Below are 23,349 nucleotides of genomic sequence, written 5' to 3'. Positions count from 1 at the left end.
TGCCGGCAACAATGCTTCAGTGACTAGAGGTCACCTCCACAAGGTCACCGGAGTGGAGCTGCAGTGGTGCTTGTGGAGGTGCCTTTTAGCTGGCTTGAGGAAATTCGCAATGTGGTCCAGAAATACCGGACACCCATGAATGCAAAGACAAAATTGACACGTTAGAGCGGTGGTGGGTTAAGATGCTCAATTCTAGCAAATTGGTCAGGTATTTTGGACACTTGGCTTTCAAACACTTACTTAAACAGGTTCAAAGTATTTTTGATTAATGTAATATGCACCAATTTATTTTGATGAAAGAATAATTACTCTGCAAAGGACAAAAGGCTATTCATAGTTTTCCTGGCTCTCTCAGGTGCCATCCGACTGAGTGGAGGAGCTGGTCAACATGAGGGAAGGGTGGAGTTACTGTACAATGGACAATGGGGCACTGTCTGTGATAAAACCTGGGATGATCGAGATGCCAGTGTGGTCTGTCGTCAGCTAAGCTTGAGGTATGAAATGTTGGAGCGAAACATCCAGCAATTATTCCGAATGTAGTCATTACGATTGTTCCCAAGGTTTTATTATGCCACGGATAGCTCTTGGCACCCTGCTGCTCAATATTTAATCACTTTACACCCAATAATTTTATTCTACCACTGCAAGAGTTGTTCACAGAAAGATTTCATTGCTGGTTGGTTGAGGATTTGTCCCGTTCACACGTCCACGGTTTGAAATGACAAAAGCTTCTTGAAGTTAGGTGAACGCAGTGGCGCAGGCAACTGGCCTCGCATTGCATTAGCCAAATGACAGCAGTGTGAAAACTGAAGACTAAGAAAGGAGGCTGTTCATTGCACATTACCAGAGCAGAAGAGCTGAGGCCTGGGAACAGGCCTATCTTTTGGCGCAAAGCTATGAGACAGCATGGGCAGGGACTAGAAGGGAAGAAGTATAAATACTTTACCACAGTCCTTCCTACCAGACAGTCCTAACTCTTCAAAACAGTGACTCGAACCTTGATAAACAAGGAGATGAAAGGTTTTCGGGAATAGTCAGGAATAACGGTGATCTCATTAAATGGTGAAGTAGGCCTGAGGTTGATATTCTGACTGAATTTAATTAGATCAGAAGGAAGATTGGGAGAATTTATTGAACTTGACAGGTTGTTACATTCTGTACTGCCCTTAAGGCTTGGCAGAAACATAAGAAACATATGTGAAGTGGTTTCTTTTTAATTCATCCATGTTATGTGGGCATCCCAGGCTGGGCCAGCAGTAACAGCCTATCCCTAATTACCCAGAGGTCAGTTAAGAGTCAACCACATTGCTCATGTGTCTGGAGTCACATGTAGGCCAGACCAGGTAAGGATGGCAGTTTCCTTCCCTGAAGGACATTAGTGAACCAGATGGGTTGTTCCAACAATTGACAATGGTTTCATGGTCATCGTTAGTTCACACAGAGGGTGGTGGGCGCTTGGAACGTTGCCAGCAGAGATGGTAAGAGGTAGATTCGTTTAAAATGCGTCTGGATGGATGTATGAGTAGGTGGGGAGCAGAGGAATATAGATGCTTAGGAATTGACCGACAGGTTTAGACAGTGCATTTGGATCAGCTCAGGCTTGGAAGGCCGAAGGGCCTGTTCCTGGGCTGTAAATTTTCTTTATTCTTTGGTAGACTCTTAATTCCAGATTTTTTTATTGAATTCAATGCCGTGGCAGGATTTGAACTCCGGTCCCCGGAACACATAACTGAGTTTCTGGATTAATTGTCTAGTGATAATACCATCAGACCATTTATCTGGCTGTGGGAAAAGAGTTGGAATGGAAGTCAAATGGGATATCTCACAAGCACGTGATAGGCTGAATGTCCTCTCTTTCATGCTGTGGGATTCGACGATACACTAACTCTTGTGGTGTTTGTCATATTTTGTTCACTCTGTGTTACCAATCATCTTCTGATCTGCAGTTGGCCAACAAATTTAACCCATGATTCATCATATCCCCCTGTTTGAGGTGTTATTGGAATTTCTGGCCCTATTACGTGCACATGATTATATCAGATTTGACCATTTATATTTTCATAGACTTAAAATACAAAGAATGGAGTTACATTTCTACAATTGTAGATTAACCAGACTACAATTGAGAGTTGCCTACCACACCCCCTGACCCACTCTTCAAAGAATCATAAAATCCCTACAGTGCGGAAACAGGCCATTTGGCCCAACAAGTCCCACACTGACACCCCTCCAAAGAGTATCCCACCCAGACCCATTCCCCTACCCTGTTACTCTCGCCTAACATAAACCTCAAACCTGCCTTTTGAGGCAAAATTTAATCAGTTCCACAATTGGGTCAAGGTATCTAATTTTCTCCTGCCTCTCTGAGATGGCAGGAACGAAAATCTGCAGTTAATCTCAGTACTGACCCCCCACCTCCTGTACATCTTAGTGACACAAAGGACCCATTCCCTCCCCCTCTGCTTTTTTAGATTAGATTACAGGCCCTTCGGCCCAACAAGTCCACACCGACCCGCCGAAGCGCAACCCACCCATACCCCTACATTTACCCCTTACCTAACACTATGGGCAATTTAGCATGGCCAATTCACCTGACCCGCACATCTTTGGACTGTGGGAGGAAACCGGAGCACCCAGAGGAAACCCACGCAGACACGGGGAGAACGTGCAAACTCCACACAGTCACCTGAGTCGGGAGTTGAACCCAGGTCTCAGGCGCTGTGAGGCAGCAGTACTAACCATTGTGCCACCGTACCTTTCTCCTCACTCTAACAGTCCACAGAGATTTGTGAATGCTGTGGGCCGCTCAAAGAAAGTTTCTTCTCGTCTATATTCACAAAACTTACCCGTAAGCAAAAACTGCACTCAGCAGCCTGGAGCTGTGGAATCACACTTCATACCAAAGTCAGGATCTTGCCGCCTGGTGATGATGAGAAAATAGTTTGCCCAGCGAAATAATGATGTTGTGCACGCATTGAAGGGCTTAGCTGGCAGCACCTCTTACCTCTGACCCATAAAGTTGAGGGTTCAGGTCCCACTCAAGTTATACACGTTAAAGCTAACAATTCAGCAAAGAGCTATGGCAATTCCTGCTAGCTCTTGGGTGAATTAGCGTTTGACCAGGACAGTCCTGGTTTTCCATTAGGTGTCCTGACAATTTCCTAAGGTTAGTTTAAGTGCCCTGGTTTTGGCCTTTTCCCATTTGGGATTGGATGGTTGGGGCAGTGGGGGAAGGGAATGAAAAATTTGCAAGAAATTTCCTCCCTCTTCCAGTCATCCCCCATTGCATTACCATGCCTGCATTGGAACCTGTACTCCTCCCCCTTGGCGTTTACAAGAAAGTTGTCATGAGCTTTTTGACGCCATTGCTGAGGGTCTGGAGTCACATGTAGGCCAGACCAGGATAAGGATGGCAGTTTCCTTCCCTGAAGGGCATTAGTGAACCAGATGGGTTTTAATGAAAGCTGAAAATGTGTTGCTGGTTAAAGCGCAGCAGGTCAGGCAGCATCCAAGGAACAGGAAATTCAACGTTTCGGGCACAAGCCCTTCATCTGGAATCACCGAAACGTCGAATTTCCTGTTCCTTGGATGCTGCCTGACCTGCTGCGCTTTAACCAGCAACATATTTTCAGCTCTGATCTCCAGCATCTGCAGCCCTCACTTTTTACTCAAAGGGTTTTAATGAAAGTCAGCCTTGGTTTCATCATTAGCCTTAGACCCCTATTTCCAGTCTTTTATTGAATGCGAATACCACTGAGTTTTGAGAAGATTTGTAGCTCAGGTTGAGGTTCTGGATGTAAGTTTGCTTGCTGAGCTGGAAGATTTGTTTTCAGACATTTCGTCACCATATTTGGTAACATCATCAGTGAGCCTCTGGTTGAAGCACTGGTAGTGTGGCCCACTTTCTATTTATGTGTTTGGGTTTCCAAAGGTGGATGATGTCATTTTCTGTGGTGTCATCATTTCCTGTGGTGTCATTTCCTGTTCTTTTTCTCAGGGGGTGGTAAATGGGATCCAAGTCAATGTGTTTGTTGACAGTTCCAGTTGGAATGCCATGCTTCTAGGAATTCTAGCACGTGTCTCTGTTTGGCTTGTCCTAGGATGGATGTGTTGTACCAGTCGAAGTGGTCTCCTTCGTCATCCATATGTAAGGATACTAGTGAGAGACGGTCATGATTGGAAGCATGACATTCCAACTGGAACTCTATCAACAAACACATAGACTTGGATCCCATTTACCACCCCCTGAGAAAAAGAACAGGAAAGGCATCACTATAGGAAATGACATCACCACCACAGGAAATGACATCACCAACACAAGGAAAACCCAAACACATAAATAGAAAGTGGGCCATACCACCAGTGCTTCATCTGGAGGCTCACTGATAATGTTACCTATAATGGTGACGAAACATCTGAAAACAAATCTTCCAGCTCAGTGAACATAATTACACCCTCAAATGCCACCATCTGCCATGGTGGGATTTGAACCTGGAACATTAGCTGAATTTCTGAATTAATAGTCTAGTGATAATTCCACAAGCCTGTCCTGGAAGGAATATGCCCACCTGCAAGTTCTCTTGGAAATATATCGCCATTCCTTCAGTGTCACTGGGTCAAAATCCTGAAAGTCCCTCTCTAATTATGGGTCTACCTACAGGCACAGGGACTGCAGTGGTTCACTCCCAACTTATCAAGGGTAATTAGGGACAGAACAATTAATGCTAGCCCAGCCAGCGATACCCACGTCCCTCAAGTGAATTAAAAAACACAATCTACTGAAAACGGTCGCCAGCTCTGGCTGGAGGTATTCTGGGAGACGACCCCTGACCTTCACCTGCCCCTCCTCTCAGCTCCTGTCTTTAGTGTGTTTAATGTGTCAATCTTTGTGTAGCTCCCCTTGCTCAGCGGTTCTCAGGGCTGACTTATGTAAATCCGGTTGCTCTAGTTATGTCAATGGTTCATTTTTAATTGCTTTAGACATATCTATTAACTCTCCGAATGGGTAGGTAGTAAAGGTGGGTGATTGGAGCGTGTCACATATCAGTGTGGGATCCTCATGAAATGTCAGTACAGGCCAGAGCAGCTGAATAGCCCTTTCCAGTTCCTACGTGTACTTGGGTTAGAGGAACCTGAACACGCATTAAGGAGTTCTCTCTTGCTCTTTGTCTTGGCATTATGGGGGAAAGTGAGCAGGGTGGCACGGTGGCTCAGTGGTTAGCACTGCTGCCTCACAGCACCAGGGTCCCAGGTTCAATTCCAGCCTCAGGTGACTGCCTGTGTGGAGTTTGCACGTTCTCCCATTGTCTGTGTGGGTTTCCTCTGGGTGCTCCCACAGTCCTAAGATGTGCAGGTCAGGCTAAATTGCTCAGAGGGAAATGGTTCTGGGTGGGTTACTCTTCGGAGGGTTGGGTTGGACTGAAGGGCCTTTTTCCTCACTGTAGGGGATCTAATCTAAACATACTTGAGGGACACAAGCAGGTAATTTTGTCTGGATGAGATTCTGTTAGCTGCCCTGTGATTGTCTCCAGGATCACAATAATCTGAGGAAATGTTATCTGATGCATCAAGGAGCAGTCTATTTATTTATCAAATCTACATAAGGAACTTAATTTGCATTGGACGATATTTTTTGCTCGTTGATTAACATCTGGTTAAATTTCTACACCATTTTGTCAGTCATTAATCTGTTTATTTTTAGAAATGTAATGACTGCATTAAAATTCCACAAATGTGCTTACTTGCAAACTAATAATAATTCACACAGGAAATTCATCTTCAAAACATGTGCCATGAGTAATTCCACTTATGAAATAACCCTCTTGTCAACTTTCTCCTTCCTGTTTTCCTTCTCCTTCTTCCCAATCTTCTTTCTCCTCCTTCCCACTCTTCCGACTCCTCCTTCCATTCTCTCCTTTTCCCACGGCAACCTCGTATCTCTTCCTTTCCTCCCCCACCCCCTCCTCTTTGGTCACTTGCGTCCACAGTGAAATAGGTGTGACCAAGAAGAACTCATTGTTCGGCCCTGGATCAGGTCCCATTCATATGGACGGGGTTCACTGTCGAGGTGACGAAGCGGCCTTGTTACAATGTCGAAACAGCACATTAGCGCCTGGAACTTGCAGACACGACAATGATGCAGGGGTTGTGTGTGGACTTCCAGAAGGTAAAAGTCAGAAGTAAACTCTTCAGCAAGGAATTTGCAAATGAAGAATGCCATGATTATTGTTCAATGTCTATTGTACGCCCAGCTGGTGTCACTACTCAACAAGTCAGATCTCAGATGAAATCTGACTTGATAGATCTTTTTTCTAACTTAACATGATGGTCATTCAGTGAAACATGGGCACATGAGGCTGTAGATTTTCTTTAACAATAAAACAGAAGTTCTTTACAAAAAAATTGAAATAAAACAAACCTAATGAACTAAATGTAGAAATGCAGTTTGATAGATCTTAAAACACACATATCAAAACAAGGCCACATCTGTTCCCCAGCAACATGACTTGCCAACATTATAAATCCAGAGACCCTTTCATATAAAATCTTCAGTTTAGCTTCAGAAAGCTTTTACAAGTATCCTGCCAGAGTTAAGAGTTAGAGCTATAGGGACAGGCTGAAAAGGCTGGGGCTGTTTTCCCTGGAGCGTCGAAGGCTGAGGGGTGACCTTATAGAAGTTTATCAAATCATGAGGGGCAAGGATATGGTAAATAGACAAAGCCTTTTCCCCGAGGTCGGGGAGTCCAGAACTAGAGGGCATAGGTTAGGGTGAGAGGGGAAAGATATAAAATGGACCTAAGGGGCAACTTTTTCACGCAGAGGGTGGTGCGTGTATGGAATGAGCTGCCAGAGGAAGTGGCGGAGGCTGGTACAGTTACAATATTTAAAAGGCATCTGGATGGATATATGAATAGGAAGGGTTTGGAGGGATATGCGCCACATGTTGGCAAATGGGGCTAGATTAATTAAGGTTGGCATGAATGAGTTGGATGGAAGGGTCTGTTTCCATGCTGTTTATCTCAATGGTTCTGTGACTCTATAAATGGAAATGTCTCTTTAAGGAACAATTAAGCCTCATACGCCCATGTTGTCTGCAGTGTCACAAAATGTAGCAATGAAGTTGCATGAATTATAGAATCATACAGCACAGAAGATGCCCTTTGGCCCAACAAGTCTGTACTGCCAAAGGTATGCTATCACTTACATTTGATCCACTTTCCAACACGAGACACATAACCTTGAATGTTACAACATTTCAAATGCACATCCAAGAACTTCTAAAGGCTATGGAGATTTCTGTCTCAATGCTCCTACCAGGCAGTGCATTTCAGAGCTCCAACACCTTCTGATAAACGATTTTTTTCCTCAAATCCTCTCTAAACTTTCCGTTTTCCACTTTAAAACAATGCTCCCTTCCCTTGTTTGATCCTTCAACTATGGGTAACAGCTGTTTTCTATCCACCCTGCCCATGCCCTTTATAACCTTAAACACCTCTATCAAGTCCCCCCTCAACTTTCTCTGCTCCAAAGAATACAACCCAAGCTGATTCAGTCTCTCTTCATTGCTAAACTGTTTCATTCCAGGCAACGTTCTGGTGAATCTCTTCTGCACCCACTCCAGTGCAAGCACATCCTTCCTATAGTGCAGATCTCCAGTTGTAACCGAACCAAGGTCCTCTACAACTCCAACATGACCACCCTGCTCTTATAATCTGTGCCTCAACTGGTAAAGGTGTGATCTGTATGCCCTCTTAACTATGCTACTAACCTGTCCAGCTGCCTCCAGGGATCTGTGGACAAGTACCCAAAGACCCCTCTAGTCCCCTGTGGGTGGCATGATGGCTCAATGGTTAGCGCTGCTGCCTTACAATGCTAGGGACCCAGGTCTGATTTCAGCCTCAGGTGAATGTCTGTGTGGAGTTTGCACATTCTCCACCCGACAAGCCTTGCGTTGGAGAGATGTTGCTGAATTATATCCTGCGCTGAAGGACAGTTAGCCCACTTTTTCACACTCTTTTGAGTTCAAAGGAGTACTCAATGAATGGCAAGACACTAGGAAGCTCAGAGGTATCGTAGAATCTGGACAGTGTGGAAACAGACCATTCAGCCCATCAAGTCCATAGTGATCCACTGAAGTGCGCTGTCACTCAGACCCAACCCCAGGTCCCTACCTTATTGCTGTAAAGACCACCTCTACGTGGGTTTCCTCCCACAATCCAAAGATGTGCAGGTTAGATGGATGGGCCACAGGAAGTGCAGAGTTACAAGGATACGGTAGGGGGCTGAGTCTGGGTGGGAATGCCCTTTGAAGGGTCGGTGTAGACTTGATGGGCTGAATGGCCTGTTTCCACACTGTAGGGATTCTGAGGTTGCTAGTGTATTGCCGTTCATTGAACTCAAAAGAATTTTGTGAGAGTTTGGAAAAGTGGACTGGCCGTTCCCCAGCATAGCATAACATTCGGTGGCACTTCTCCAACTCAGGGCCCATTGGGTGGCGTAATTGGGCATACAATACTCACCTTTCTAAGCCATAACCACCAACGTGGCTTGGAACTGGAGCAGCCTAGCCTTCTTATCATGGTGTTTCAGTGCAAATGTCAGACAATAGTCATTGCAGAATGGACTGATACTGAAGTATCACTTTACATACTCTTGTCTTGTTTCTTTCAAGTGCAGGTTCAGTAACGCCCATCCGTCTGGTTGGAGGGAAAGAGGACAATGAGGGCCGTCTGGAGGTCTTCCATGGTGGGGAGTGGGGCACTGTGTGTGATGACCACTGGGATGATTTGGACGCAGAAGTTGTCTGTAGACAGTTAGGTTTAAGGTAGGATCACCGCAGCAGTAGAAGTATTACCTTTGTCCAAATGAAAGCAAAATACTGCAGGTGTGGTAATCCAAAATATAAAACAGGAAGTGCTGCAGAAACTCAGCAGGTCTGGCAGCACTGGAGGAGAGAGTTAACGTTTTGAGTTGGTTGGCTCAGTCAGCTGGATGGCTGGTCTGCAGTGCAGCATGAGATCAATTCCCGCACCCACTGAGGTGACCATGAAGGACTCTCTCTCTCAACCTCTCCCCTCACCTGAGGTGGGATGACCCTCGGGCTAAACCACACCCAGCCATCTGTGGGTGGCACAGTGGTTAGCACTGCTGCCTCACGACGCCTGGGTCCTGGGTTTGATTCCAGCCTCAGGTGACCATCTGTGTGGGGTTTGCACAGCCCCTCCTATGGCTGAGTGGGTTTCCTCCCACAGTCTGAAGATATGCAGGTTAGGTGAATTGACTGTGGGAAAGTGTGAGGGCTAAGTGGGTTCTGACCTGTTACACCCCAGTGCAACACCAGCACCTCCATATCATCTACGACAGGACAACGAAGCAGTTTCTCTCAATTTGCTCTGTGCCGCAATGTGCAACTGTCTTAGAAACTACAAAAGTGAGGTAGTGTCAGTCTTTCAGGCTCGATTCATTGCGGTTGGTCTGTACTTGAACTTCACTGACCCATTATGGCAGTCTGCTAGTTTTATTGTCCCTGTACTTCAGTTGATCTATCCTCAGCAGAATTCTGTCACCTATCTACTTTTCAATAACTAAATATTAAAATGATATGAACGGTGGGCTATGATACAGAAGCAACTACAGAAAGTGGTTAGAATCATAATGGATTTTCTAGACTACTGATGCGTAAAACCAATAAGTATTTATTTTCTCGATCTATTCATCTATTTTAAAAAAACCCATAATAGTTTCTCAAGATTTGCAGTAAAATTAATGATGCATACTCACTGGATAACATTCATGTAATGTTCACTGTGGAGTTGTTTAAAACTAACATCTCAACAACAAAACGGATGAAATAACAAGAGGGTCACCAGCATTGGCAGTTCCTGTTTGATGATTCAGAAAGATTTAACTCAGGGGTGGCTTCAGGCAGTTGAGAATCCCACTACAACCTTCTCACAAAGCCCGGCCTACATAACCACCTCTCAGGAGCATCTTTCTGTCTGTGAATTGTATGTGGATTATGGTTAAGTATGTACATGTCAAGGGCATTACTTGGGTTTTGTTTCAGTACTTACTTGGGCGGCACGGTGGCACAGTGGGGCGGCACGGTGGCACAGTGGTTAGCACTGCTGCCTCCCAGCGCCTGAGAGCCGGGTTCAATTCCCGACTCAGACTGTGTGGAGTTTGCACGTTCTCCCCGTGTCTGCGTGGGTTTCCTCCGGGTGCTCCGGTTTCCTCCCACAGTCCAAAGATGTGCGGGTCAGGTGAATTGGCCATGCTAAATTGCCCGTAGTGTTAGGTAAGGGGTAAATGTAGGGGTATGAGTGGGTTGCGGATCGGTGTGGACTTGTTGGGCCGAAGGGCCTGTTTCCACATTGTAAGTAATCTAATCTAATCTAATCTAAAAAAAAAGACACTTTGTGGAACTGTATGTGGTTAAATTGGGAGGTGTGTATGTGCTGTGTATCATTCTGTTAGTAAATGAAAAGGTAAAGTCACCATAGTCCCTTGGCAGAGATAGTGGTTTAACCTGGGGTCACAACGTCTCAGGTAAGGAGAGGGGCTGAGAAGGAGAATCCTTCAGGGTTACCTCAGTCAGTATGGGAATTGAACCCAAAACTGTTGGAATTACTCCACAGTGCAATCTAACCATCCAGTCAACTAAGCTAAGCTTAACATTACATTAGGTAAGCTTGATTCTACTACCATTCTTGGCGACCTGGGTTATAAACCTGTCTGTCCCAGAGAGATGGCAGCAATGATGTGTCACTTGATGGTCAGGATCTGAATGCTGGTGGAATCCAAATGAAACTCTCTCCAGTCCCTTGCATTGTGCAGTGGCAGGGGACAGGCTATTGCCACTGGGAGTCGGAAACACAAAGTTTATTTTGTTGGCTAGGAGTTATGTTCTTTCTCCTCTTGACCTTCAAGAACCTAAGAACTAGTAGCAGGAGCAGGCTATTCAGCCCTTTGAAAATGCTGTACCAACCAGTAGGATGCTGCTGTTGTCCTTGCTTCCATTTTCCAAACTTTCAACATACTCCTGGAGTCCCCTATACTTCAGAAAGCTGTCTATCTTAATCTTGAACATACTCAATGACTGCTGGCTAAGGAAGAGAATTCCAAAGCTACGTGACCTTCCACAGGAAGAAATTCCTTCTCATTTTCATCTTGAATGGCAGACCCTTTATTCTCTGAAGCTGCATCTACTAGTTCTAGATTCCCCCAGGATAGGGGGCATCATCTGAGCATCTACACCTTCAAACCCTGTCAGAACCTTCTATGTCTCAATAAGATCACCCCTCACACTTCGAAACTTCAGTGAGTACAGGTCACCTGCTTAACCTGGCCTGATAAGGCACCACTTGCATCCCAGGAACCAGGCAAGTGAATCTTCTCAGAACTGCTTCCGATCCAGTTAAGCCTTCCTTAAGTGGGGAGGTAAACACTTTACACAGTACTCCCCAGGTGCAATTTCATTCACAGAGGATCATCCAAAGAAATAAAATAATGATTTATTCACCTGGGCGTTTACTGACTCCAATTTTTGCTGGACACTTAGGTACTGGACACTTTTGGCGCATCTCTGGGTGAAGCTTTTCATAATTGAATAGTGCTGTTGGACCCCAATATCTCCACCTTCCAAATATATTAGCGGTTCAGATGTCAGGAGGGTGGGAATGCTAATAAATGAAGTGGACTCTACGTGGCTGCCATTTTAATTGGTCTCTTCTATTGTGTCATTCACACCTTTGATCAGGGTTCAAGTCAAATCAAGCTCTTTAATCAGAAACTTCTGGAGAAACTCAACAGGTCTGGCAGCATCTGTGGAGAGAAAGCAGAGTTAACATCTTGGGTCCTGTGACCCCTCTTTGTATGGGGCCTAGCTTGGTTCGCTCAGTTGACTGGATGGCTGGTGTGCAATGTAGAGTGATGTTAACAGAGTGGGTTCAATCCCCACACTGACTGAGGTAGCCATGAAGGAGTCTCCATCTCAACCTCTCCCCTCATCTGAGGTGTGGTGACCCCTAGGTTAAACCATCACCAGTTGTCTCTCTCGAGTGGTGATTTTACTTTTACTATGTAATTCACAGAATCGCGACACTGTGTAAGCAGGCCATTTGGCCCATCAAGTCCACACTGACCTTCTGAAGGGCATCCCACCCCCTACCCAACATTTCCCATGGCTAATCCACATAAGCCTGCACATCCCTCGCCACAATGGGCAATCCACCTAGGCTACACATCATTGGACTGTGGGAGGAAACCCACCTGGGCAGTGTGCAAATTCCACACAGACAGTCGCCCAGAGGAGGATTTAAACCCAGGTCCCCGGTGCTATGAGGCAGCAGTGCCAACCACTGAGCCATCATGCCACCCCAAACGATAACCGAAACTACAGAACAGCTAAACACCCGGGAGGTGCAGATGGGAATGTTACAAACTTTGTGCCTCTTGTACCCAGGTGAATCTTTGTTTCTTTCTCTCCATAGTGGCACTGCCAAGTCCTGGATGTTGTCCCACTTTGGTCATGGCTCTGGTGTAATCCTATTGGATGATGTTGAGTGCACTGGCAATGAGCTGCATTTGGACGAATGTAAGAAAAGCAACTGGAGACAGCACAACTGTGAGCATGCAGAAGACGCTGGTGTCTCCTGCAACCCATACGCAGGTAGACTATCCCAGTGTTTCTTGCGCTACTTTCAAAGTTTCAATCAAGAGGAAGGAGTGGTTGCTTGGCCCCCATCAAATAATAAAACCTCAGCCCTTTTTGAATTATATAAATGCAGATATTTCGGCCATCCTAACAAGGGCTTTTATTTAGTGAAGATTTCAGACCTGGCTGCTCCGGGGCCCCTTGGGAGAGGAATCCCGCACGAATACGGGTTTTATTATATTTGATGTTAATACATTCCGAGCATGTAAGAGACTTAGGTATACACTCTGGTTAGTTATAGGTTAGATTAGTAGAAAGTTGAGTTGTGTTTTTTTTTCTTTTCTCCTTTTTTTTCTCTTTTTCTTCTCTTTGTTAAATTTTGACTATTGTATATATGATTTAATTGTACATCAATGTTTGTATTTGAGAGTTTTGTTTATTTTTGTAAATTTGCAAAAATGTTAAATTTCCAATAAAAATATCTATTAAAAAAAAATAATAAAACCTCCAACTTATCCATTAGTGTCCACTGTCACAACCAGGTCATGTTAGCTGGCCATTCATCATGTTGAGATTTCTGCAGCTCAGGATGGTTGCTGCTACATTGTAATGGACCTTTACTTCCAAAGTAATGAAATATGTAAGAGATGTGTCAACGTGAGTGCAAGCTCTAGTCCTTTTCCCCACTCCTCCACTCTTGGTCTGCGTCCCTTTCTGTTTAAACTAAATGATGTGTTCACTGGATGATCTCTGCAGATGGTGCCATCCGACTGGTTGGAGGCCGGGACACCAGCGAGGGGAGGTTGGAAATCTATCGCAATGAAGCCTGGGGTACAGTGTGTGATGACAGATGGACTGACATGAACGCTCGGGTGGTTTGCAGGCAGCTTGGATTCAGGTAACTTTCTGCAGGCCTTATTTCATACAGTGATACAGCACGGGAGGAGGCCATTCAGCCCACTGTGCTTGTGCTAGTTCTTGGAAAGAACCCTGCCCTTACTGTTGTCTCGATGGTAGCTCACTTGATCACTCTGAGGTTCATCTTTTCACTTCTGAGGTTGTGCTTTCAAATCCCTCACCAAGTTCCAAAGCACCTAGGCTTATTCTGTGCACTGCCAGAATCACAAAACATGTTATAGTGCCAAAAGTCCTGGTCTGCCCTGTCTTGGTCATTGGACATCATTAACTCGTTCCAATCTCTGCTTGTTCCTCATAGCCTTACACATCATTTCTATTGAATGCTTAACCCTCTTGAATGGCTGAATTGAAGCTACCTCCACCACAGATCCAGGCAGTGCATTCCAGACCCGAACCACACACACTGTATGAAAAAGCATCACTTCGCCCTTCCTTCTTTTGCATGTCACTATAAATCCTTAAAAAAACTTGAAAGAGTTCAGAAAAAGATTTACAAAGATGTCACCAGGGTTGGAGGTTTGGGCTACCTAACGGGGCAACTTTTTCACATTGAGGGTGTGTATGGAATGAGGAAGTGATGGAGGCTGGTACAGTTACAACATTTGAAAGGCATCTGAGTGAGTATATAAATAGGAAGGGTTTAGAGGGATATGAGCCAAATGCTGGCAAATGGGACTAGTTTAATGTAGGATATCTGGTCGGCATGGATGAGTTGGACCAAAGGGTCTGTTTCCGTGCTGTACATCTCCATGACTCTATAAGTAACATCTTTTATATAAAACTATTAAACGAACACTCCATCTGCTGTCTGAGATAGACATAAAAGATGTTGTGGCTTTGAAGAAGAACAAAATAGTGTTCTCAGGTGTCTTGGCCAGTAAGTATCTGGAAAATTAGCATCACTCAAAATAGATGATCATGGTATTTGTGGGAGTTTGCAGTAGGCTAATTGGTTTCCAACTTTGCTACACTACAACTGTGACTGCTCTAGAATTCTCCATTGACCGGTAAATAATTGCTCTCCTGTAAGAAGTGCTGGGTAAGTGAAACTCCTTTCTTTTATAAGAAGGGTACCACAAACACATAGAAAGTGGTGGACAGGTTTTAGTTACTGGCCTTGTGATATCTTATGTATAACAGTATACACATCCTCTACTTCACTCAAATACCATGTATAACAGCCAGGTAGGTTGGTCAGAGAAGGCATGAGACCAGCGAAGGAGGAAAGAAAATCCTGAAAAAGAAATTGAAGGGATTTGACAAAGAGCCATAGAGCCATATAACACAAAAACAGACGCTTTGGCCCGACCAGTCCGTGCTGAACATAATCCCAAACTAAACTAGTCCCAGTTGCCAGCTCCTAATCCATATCCCTCCAAACCTTTCCTATTCATGTTCTTATCCAAATATCTTTTAAATGTTCTAATTGTGCCTGCATCCACCACTTCCTCAGGAAGTTCATTCTACACCTGAACCTCCCTCTGTGTGAACATGTTGCCTGGTGTCTTTTTTAAATCTCTCTCCTTTCACCTGAGTCTTGAAATCCCCCATCCGAGAGAAAGACAGCTACCATTAACCCCTCATTATTTTATGAACCTCTATGTTGTCGATAGGTTCAGAAGTAACACTCTTGAAACCAACTTCAACTGTACACACTAAAATATTTTAACAGCGTCACATGGGAGAGTACAGAACTGTCCAAAGCTTTAAAGAACTGACTGGTGGTTTATAACAGAGAGAGGTGAACTCCTGTAGTGACATCTTGGTATCTTGAAGGGATCCAAAGTTGCTCATTTAAAATGAACTTTAACTGAAGTCATGTTAGAAAACAAATGAACTGAAATGGATTAATTTGTGCACGGTAATCTGATTTTTTTTTCCACCACCAAATGGTTTTTAAACATTTTAGGATTTGACTGCAGTGAACCCTGCTCCCCTTTTGCTATTGCCTTTGTTGAGATTGTACTTTGCAGCTCTCGGTGACTTGTGGTTATCATTGACCAGTGGCCCAGGGATTGTGGCACCAGAGGCCAGGTTTGGTCAAGGGACTGGCTTCATACTCCTGGATGAGGTGGTTTGTACAGGGACTGAACTGAACCTCCTGGATTGTGCTCGGAGCAACTGGGGTCAACATGACTGCTCACACCACGAAGATGTGGGCGTGATGTGTGCACAGCAAGAGACCAACAAAATAAGCGAGTCCAGTATAGGTAAGCAACAAACTGTTTCCCATTAAGCACTTCGACAGGGACGATGGTTCAATGCATATTGAGAGAACTTTTTTTTCTTTAATAGGATGGAGATATTTGTTACCTGTCTCTATTTACCCTTGAATCCCTACTGTGTAGAAACAGGCCATTTGGCCCATCAGGCCACACCAATCCCCGAGGAACATCCCATCCAGACCCATTCCCCAATCCTGCATAATTTAGCATGGCCGATCACCTAATTATGCACATCTTTGGACTGTGGGAGGAAATCCACACAGAAACTGGGAGAATGTGCAAACTCCACACAGTGTCATCCAAGGCTGGAACTGAACCCTATTTCATGGCGCTGTGAGGCAGCTGTGCTAACCGATGATCCACCACACTGCCCTGATTTAGAGGGGATCATAGGTATAGGGCAAAGCGGTGGTGAAATATCGCAGATGCCCTGAAGGAAGGTGGCAAACACGATGTGAAGGCTCCCTATGCGGAGCTCCTCGGAACCGCCTGGTGGATTCCATTTACAGCCATGCTCGTTCTGTGACTGTTTACGGTGTGTTCACAGGGCCAGCTATCCGCCTTGTGGATGGAGAGAACAGCAAAGAGGGGCGTGTGGAGGTGTACCTGGACGGAGAGTGGGGAAGCGTCTGTGATGATGGTTGGACAGACAGGGATGCGAGAGTTGTCTGCAGGCAGCTGGGTTACAGGTGAGTCAAAGAGCATGAGTGTTAGTCAACAGTCAATGAGCTCTCCAAATGTTTGAATCCAAGACATGGCTAAGTTCAGAAATCTAAGTAATGCATTGACAATTGAATTATGTTCCACTGCCAGAGTAATTATCCTGGAATTACAATTGCTGCTTTGTGGATCTTGGTGATCCATAGTTCCAGAACCAGTAGTCAGCATGCCAATGGGGGAATATTGTTCAGCTATGACTCTTTCTTTCCTCATTCTTTCTCTGGATGTGGGTGTCACGGGCAAAACCAGCATTTATTGTCCATCCCTAATTGCCCTTGAAATGCAGGGCTTGATTGGTTCACTTCAGGGGATAGTTGAGTGTCAACCCATGTTGCCATTGGTCTGGAGTCAGATGTAGGTCAGACTGGGTTAGGGTGGCAGATTTCCTTCCCTCGATTGCATTCCTTGAGCAGGACATCTTGTGGACCAAGGTGGGCCTTTGTGTTCATCGCTGCAAATGACTGAAAATATTAAATTGCTAACAGGAAGACCAGCAATCCAGGGAATGTCAGAACCTAAGGATGAAGCAACATTGGAGAGGAAATAAAGTCAAGTTAGATATAGGAAAGAGGAGAAGGATTGAAGCAACGGAGAGGCAGACCAGGAAAGAAAAGTAAGAAAGATTTAATAAATGATTCATAAACTCTAGTAACAACTTACTGCCTGCTGGAATGAGATTTCACAATTTCAATCATTTATTTTCTGGACCTTGAAGGCTGACTCCCATATTAGGTCAATAAATCCAATAATTAGCAAGAGCACTTTGACACGAAACAACACTTCTATCGCAAATCCGACAATTCCCTAAAACTACTGGGAAGCTTGACAGCAAGCTGTAGTTTTCAGGAGACGAATCATTGGCTGGCCCCCAACTACTCAGAAATCTGTGGCAATGTGTCATGCACACTCTCCAATTCCATACCATAAATCCCTGGCTCCTTTACACAGTAATGGTGCCACATTGTTGTAATTGTCTTCATTTCCCCAGCAAGTTCCAAACTGTTCTATAACAGATAGATCCAGAGAAAGATATTTCAGTTACATTCCCACAGAGACATTGAAAATAGGTGCAGGAGTAGGCCATTCCTTTGAGCCATACAATATGATCATAACTTAATATCCTGTTCCTGCTTTCTCCCCATAACCTTCGATCCCTTCAGTCCTAAGAATTGTGTCTAATGTTTAGCTGCATTATTGAACAATATTTATGAAGTCATAGAGATGTACAGCACGGAAACAGACCCTTTGGTCTCACTCGCCCATGCCGACCAGATATCCCAACCTAATCTAGTCCCATTTGGCAGCACTTGTCCCATATCCCTCTAAACCCTTCCTAGTCATATACCCATCCAGATGTCTTTTAAATATTGCAATTGTACCATTCTGTGTCCCATTCTTTATTCTGTTTTTCTGATAAGTGACACTCAAACTGGGACCATCACTTTGTGTTATGTAACTCAACATGTCACATCTGTGATAGACTGAGTAAAAGTTGAGGGTCGTGTACAAGCAGACGTCAGGGATAAATGGTATCATAGTCATCCACATCCTATATATATTAATACAAGTGAAGATAGGGGATAAAATGCAGGTGAAACTTTGAGAGTGACGGTTATGAGGATCAGTTAGTCAGGGAAGCAGAGATGAATGTCAACATATAGGACTAAGTTTGATGGGTTTTAAATAGATGGGATTCAAGGAATTCAGGAATAAAGGGATTGTCAAGAATGATACTGAGTTGACCTGGTCCTAATTGACCAGAAATTTGTGGCAATGTGTCCACACTGTCCAATTCCATGGATCCTTTACACAATAATTGTGCTACATGTTTTATAATTGTCTTCATTTCTCCAGCAACTTTAAAACGACTCTATAACAGATCCAGAGAAAGATATTTCACTCACATTACATAGAGACATCGAACAATGTGCAATGGTTTCATTGAACCATCTAAAATTGTTGAAGGGTTTGACAGGGTCAGTAGGGAGAGGCTGTTTCTCCCTTGGTAGGGAACCTCTGACGAAGGAGTCATTGTTTCAGGTTCTATTTTGTATAACTGTTGGGGAAGATTCTCTCTGTTGGCTGGGTCCTTGTTGATGGTGGAGAAGTTAAGATCACTGCCATGGAACTAGAACACAGCTATTTCAGCCCAATTGGTTCATGTTGATGTTTATCCTTCACATTTGGCCATAGCCCTAATTCTCAAATAGCTATCCTATTCCAGAGGAACCTGAAAGAAGATTTTGGCCCCTTAAACCTCCTCTGTCATTTAATACCATCATAGCTGATCCTGTCCTGGAGTTTTACTTTCTCACCTAGTCCTCATATTCCCCTTTGCCTTTAGAATCCACAAGTCAATCTTCACTTGAATATATTGATCCACGGCTCTCTGGGAAATGATTTTTGAAGATCCTGAATGAGGAAGGTTCACCTTAGCTGAGGGCTAAATAGACAACCCTTTACACTACAGCCATGACTCCCTTGTCTGAGATTCCCTGCCGAGGGAATAACAGCACCTCCTTATTGACCCTGTCAAACCCTTGAGCAATTTTCTATGTTTCAATGAAATCACTTCTCATTTTTCAAAATTCCAATGAGTATAAACCCATTCCACGTCATCCTTGATAATCCCTATATTCCTAAATTCCTTGAATCCCATCTATTTAAACACCCATCAAACTTAGTCCTATATGTTGACATTCATCTCTGCTTCCCTGACTAACTGTTCCTCATAACTCTCATTCTCAAAGCTTCACCTGCACTTTTTCCTATATCTTCACTTGTATAAGATGTGGCTGGTGTTAACTAGGCCTCCATCTATCCCTAATTCCCCAAAGAAGGTGGTAGTGAATGACATTTTGAACTGCATGCAATCCTAGTGGCATAAAGTCAGCTGCAGTCCCTAGAGGGAGGGAAATACCTTGCTTCTGAGGTTTTTGTGAAGATCTGTGGCTGGGGTTGTGGATGAGGTAGTTGGTTGGCTTACTGAGCTGCTGAGTGGTGGTGTAGATTGTACACGGGGTCTATCTCTCTGTGTTTGTTGATGGCCTTTTTGGTTGAAAACTAGGCTTCCAAGAGCTCTCTGGCATGTCTCTGGTTGGATTTTCCTAGGATAGTAACTTTGTCATAGTTGAATTGTGTACGGAGATGAGTGACAGTGGATCATGTTGTTCAGTAGCCAGTTGGTGTTTGTGAAGTCAGGTGGCTATTTTCTTCCTGTTTGTCTGATGTAATGCTTTTTGCAGTTGTCACAAGGGATTTTGTGTAGAACCTTGGTCCTGTGTGCTGTGGGTCTGGGGTCCTTAGTCCTGGTAAATAGTTGGCATAGTGTGGCTGTTGTTTGGTGTGTTACCATAACACATAGAGATAGACCCAGTGTACAGACCGCTGCATAGAAGACCCAAAGTGACACTCACCCCAACAGACTGGACCCATAAAAACCAAGCGGGACAGAACAACCGTGTCTTACAGAAGTCGCTCTGACGTTACCCAGCATGGTAATGAATCATCTGCACAATAACCCAGCAGCTTGGCAAGTTAACAAACAACCTCACCTTGCTTCTGATTTTTTCTTTGATCTCCTGCTTCTGAATACTTAATAACTGGAATTTCCTCAGGGTCTCTCCCATTAAAGTTAAAGTCACCATAGTAAAATGACTGGTGGTAGTTTAACCTGGGGATTACCATGCCTCAAACAAAGGGGAGAGGTTGAGGAAGAGAGTCATTCATGGTAACCTCAGGTAGAGCAGGAATTGAACAAATGAAGTTGGCGTTCCTCTGTGTTAGAAATGAGCTAACTGATCCCTTGTCCCTGATTGGATACCAACCAGTGGAAACCATTTTTATTAGATTGCTCGTTTGGGATTTCTGTTGAAGTTGGCACCCCACCACACTCCTGGAGAGAAAAAGCAAGTGACATCTTCTATCTCCCTCAATCTATCCCCTTTATCACCCCTTAAAGTCCTCAGTTCCAACAAGAAAAGTCTCATTTTTCCTTTGTCTAAACTGATCACAATTGTCTGTCTGAAGGCAAGGTTGTGGTGATGTATTAAGAGCAAAGAACCTTACAGCACAGGAACAGGCCCTTTGGTCCTCTAAGTCTGCGCCGATCCAGATCCTCTATCCAAACCTGACCCCTATTTTCTAAGGATCTGTATCCCTCTGCTCCCTGCCTATTCATGTATCTGTCTAGATACATCTTAAATGACACTATCATTCCTGCCCCTATCACCTCCACTGGCAACGTATTGGTGTATTGGTAACTGGGCTAGTGAACCAGAATGTCAGGTGATTCATCAGGAAGTAGAAGCACTCTGAAAGCTAGTGCTTCCAAATAAATCTGTTGGGTTATAACCTGGTGATTTTTAACTTTGCGCACCCCAGACCAACATGGTCATCTCCAAATCATGACACCATGGGTGTACGGGTTTGAGTCCCACTATGATATATGGTTAAATTTGAGTTCACCAAAGAGCTCACCTCATGGTGTTAATTGCCATCAGTACCTACATAGTTCACAGAAATCCTGTTAGGGAAGGAAATCTATTAGCCTACATGTAACTCCAGACCCTCCAGCAATGTGCTTGATTTTTAACGACCCTCTAGGAAATCCAGGACAGGCAGTAAATGTTGCCCTAGCTCACGTCATCCACATCCCATGAACAAATATATTTTAAAGGTCCTGCATCATTTATCTCTTTAAATCTGTTCAGCGTTCAATGAGACACTGCCTGATCTGGATTTTGACTCCTTGTTTCTACAACACATGATAACGAAAATCTATTGAGCCCAGTTTTAAAAATTTCAAAAGCCCCTCAGCCCCAGCCTCTGTAATGACTGCAGCTTTTTTTGGAGGAGTTGAGGGTATTCCAGTTTTCCGCATTTGTATAAAAGAAAATCAATTAAGAAAGGCTGAGTTTAAATCTTAATATTCTACTGCTCCCCACCCACCCAACTGCAGAGACATTTTCCACCATGTGTAGATGTTTCCCTAATCGCTATGTGCTGATACAGTCAGAAACATCAATAGAAGATCTCCTGCATGGAAATCTTTCTTGTATGTTTGGGGTAAGCATCCACACTGAGGCCAAAGGATTTCTGCCATCTCAAGACCCCAGCCATTAGTTGCAGAGGGAAAGACCGGCAATGAGAGGACTCCTTCTCTTACAGCGGCCAATCCAAAGCCAGAACAATGGCCTATTTCGGGGAGGGCCACGGACCTATCCATTTGGACAATGTAAGGTGCACCGGCCATGAGAACTCCCTGAATGAGTGTGGCACACCTGGTTTTGGAATCCATAACTGCTGGCACGGGGAAGATGCAGGAGTTATCTGTGATTATAAGGAGGATGCACTCGAGGAACTGAGCAGCGGCGGTGAGTACTGACCGAGACTGATGGGTAAGAGGGGTACGGTTATGTAAAGTCTGGAGAGAGAGAGAGAGATGCAGTGGTTTTTGTGGAGGCTTGTCCCAAGCAGTTCCGTGACGCGGGACTCTGTTCTCTATGGTCTGTTCCCTGGGACGCACAAACATTGTCTGCGCCTGGAGGGCCTCAACTCAGTGAAAGACACACTTTGGTCTGCCTAAAGTTGTTGGTCTTCCAGGGCAAGGAGCTGACCTCAAATGAGTGGCACAGACTTGCACATTCCAAGGTCCAGGACTACGTGCTGAGGGACGCACTAAAGGTTGGGGCAGCTGCTGCCAAGGCGTAGAGGGGAAAGACCACAGTCTGAGGGCTTCCTGCTTAAGGTAAATGGGGATCTGTTCAGTTATTGGACCCTCCTAGTGCCTCCAATGCATGTAAATATAGTCTGGTTCAAGTAAGAGGGTAGAGTCAAACTCCAATGTTTGTTTACTTCTTCGATAAGCTACTGTCCAGAATTGAACTGCGTTTGTGACTATGTGTGTGCCGATATATATATATTTTTTGTGAATAAAGTGTATTTTTGAAATTTGAAAGAAACACTAAGATGTATTTCTTGGTAACTTTGATCAAGATGTTTCAGTCAGTCCACAATTGGTTTTGGTGGAAGTTTGACACAGAGAAATGTCATTCAGTGGTTAAGCTTAAATTTTAATCAACTTTGTTTGGGGATGTTTTCGGTCCTTTGCTTGCAGTCTGTGGACTCCGTTTGATGAACCATCGCAGAAAGCGAATTATTGGTGGAAATAAATCCATCAGGTAGGAATTGAAAATAATATTTAAATCAACACTTTGCTGAGCTCAGGAAGCCACTGATTACCTGAGTTTAGAACGGAATGGTTTTCAATTCTTGATAAACTTTCAATCAAGGGAAATGAATAATTCTGTAGATTATTTCGCCTTCCTACTAGATCACCAGAAAATATAATTAATTCTGTGCTTGCTTGATGAAGTTTTAACTGATTGGAATCATTGTCTGTGGAGAAAGTTTCAGGATCGAGGCTGTTATGGAATTATTAATAGATGAGGTTGATTCTCACCGGATTTATGAAGAAATTAGAGATGTCTTATTATGATTTATGAAGAAATTAGAGAGGTAGAGGGATTTAAGTGCACATTGATGGGTAGCAACATGATACCTTGATCCATCAATTAACCCTTTGTCTATCTCAGGCTTCTTCTGTTCTTTCTATCTACGTAATAACATGATTTCTCCTTTCTGCGTCTGTCAATCCTCCTTACGTTTCCTTGGGATCATCTTCACACGCTCCTTCATTCAAAATATTCAGCTAATGGCAAACTGTGTTGTTTTTAACCAGCAAGCATTCCTAGCTCTAATTCCCAAGACACTGACGCTCCTAATTTCGGTCATATAATCCCTACAGTGTGGAAACAGGCCCTTTGACCC

The 23,349-nt window shown here is 44.2% G+C and overlaps 1 protein-coding gene across 1 annotated transcript in view; it reads left to right on the top strand.

Annotated features, from left to right (window-relative positions):
- The window catches only part of si:ch211-51a6.2 (neurotrypsin), a 58,276-nt gene that overhangs the window by 12,947 nt on the left and 21,980 nt on the right, over positions 1-23,349 (top strand). The window contains exons 4-12 of the mRNA XM_060854165.1: positions 356-494; positions 5,988-6,166; positions 8,677-8,824; positions 12,492-12,670; positions 13,412-13,553; positions 15,578-15,783; positions 16,346-16,487; positions 21,688-21,893; positions 22,637-22,700. Coding sequence (XP_060710148.1) covers positions 356-494; positions 5,988-6,166; positions 8,677-8,824; positions 12,492-12,670; positions 13,412-13,553; positions 15,578-15,783; positions 16,346-16,487; positions 21,688-21,893; positions 22,637-22,700 — 1,405 coding nt within the window. The remainder of the gene's footprint in view (positions 1-355; positions 495-5,987; positions 6,167-8,676; positions 8,825-12,491; positions 12,671-13,411; positions 13,554-15,577; positions 15,784-16,345; positions 16,488-21,687; positions 21,894-22,636; positions 22,701-23,349) is intronic.

Source organism: Hemiscyllium ocellatum, chromosome 43 (assembly GCF_020745735.1).
Source record: "Hemiscyllium ocellatum isolate sHemOce1 chromosome 43, sHemOce1.pat.X.cur, whole genome shotgun sequence".
Classification (NCBI taxonomy): domain Eukaryota; kingdom Metazoa; phylum Chordata; class Chondrichthyes; order Orectolobiformes; family Hemiscylliidae; genus Hemiscyllium; species Hemiscyllium ocellatum.
Note: the sequence above shows the minus strand (reverse complement) of the source record. Positions and strands in the feature narration are given on the sequence as shown.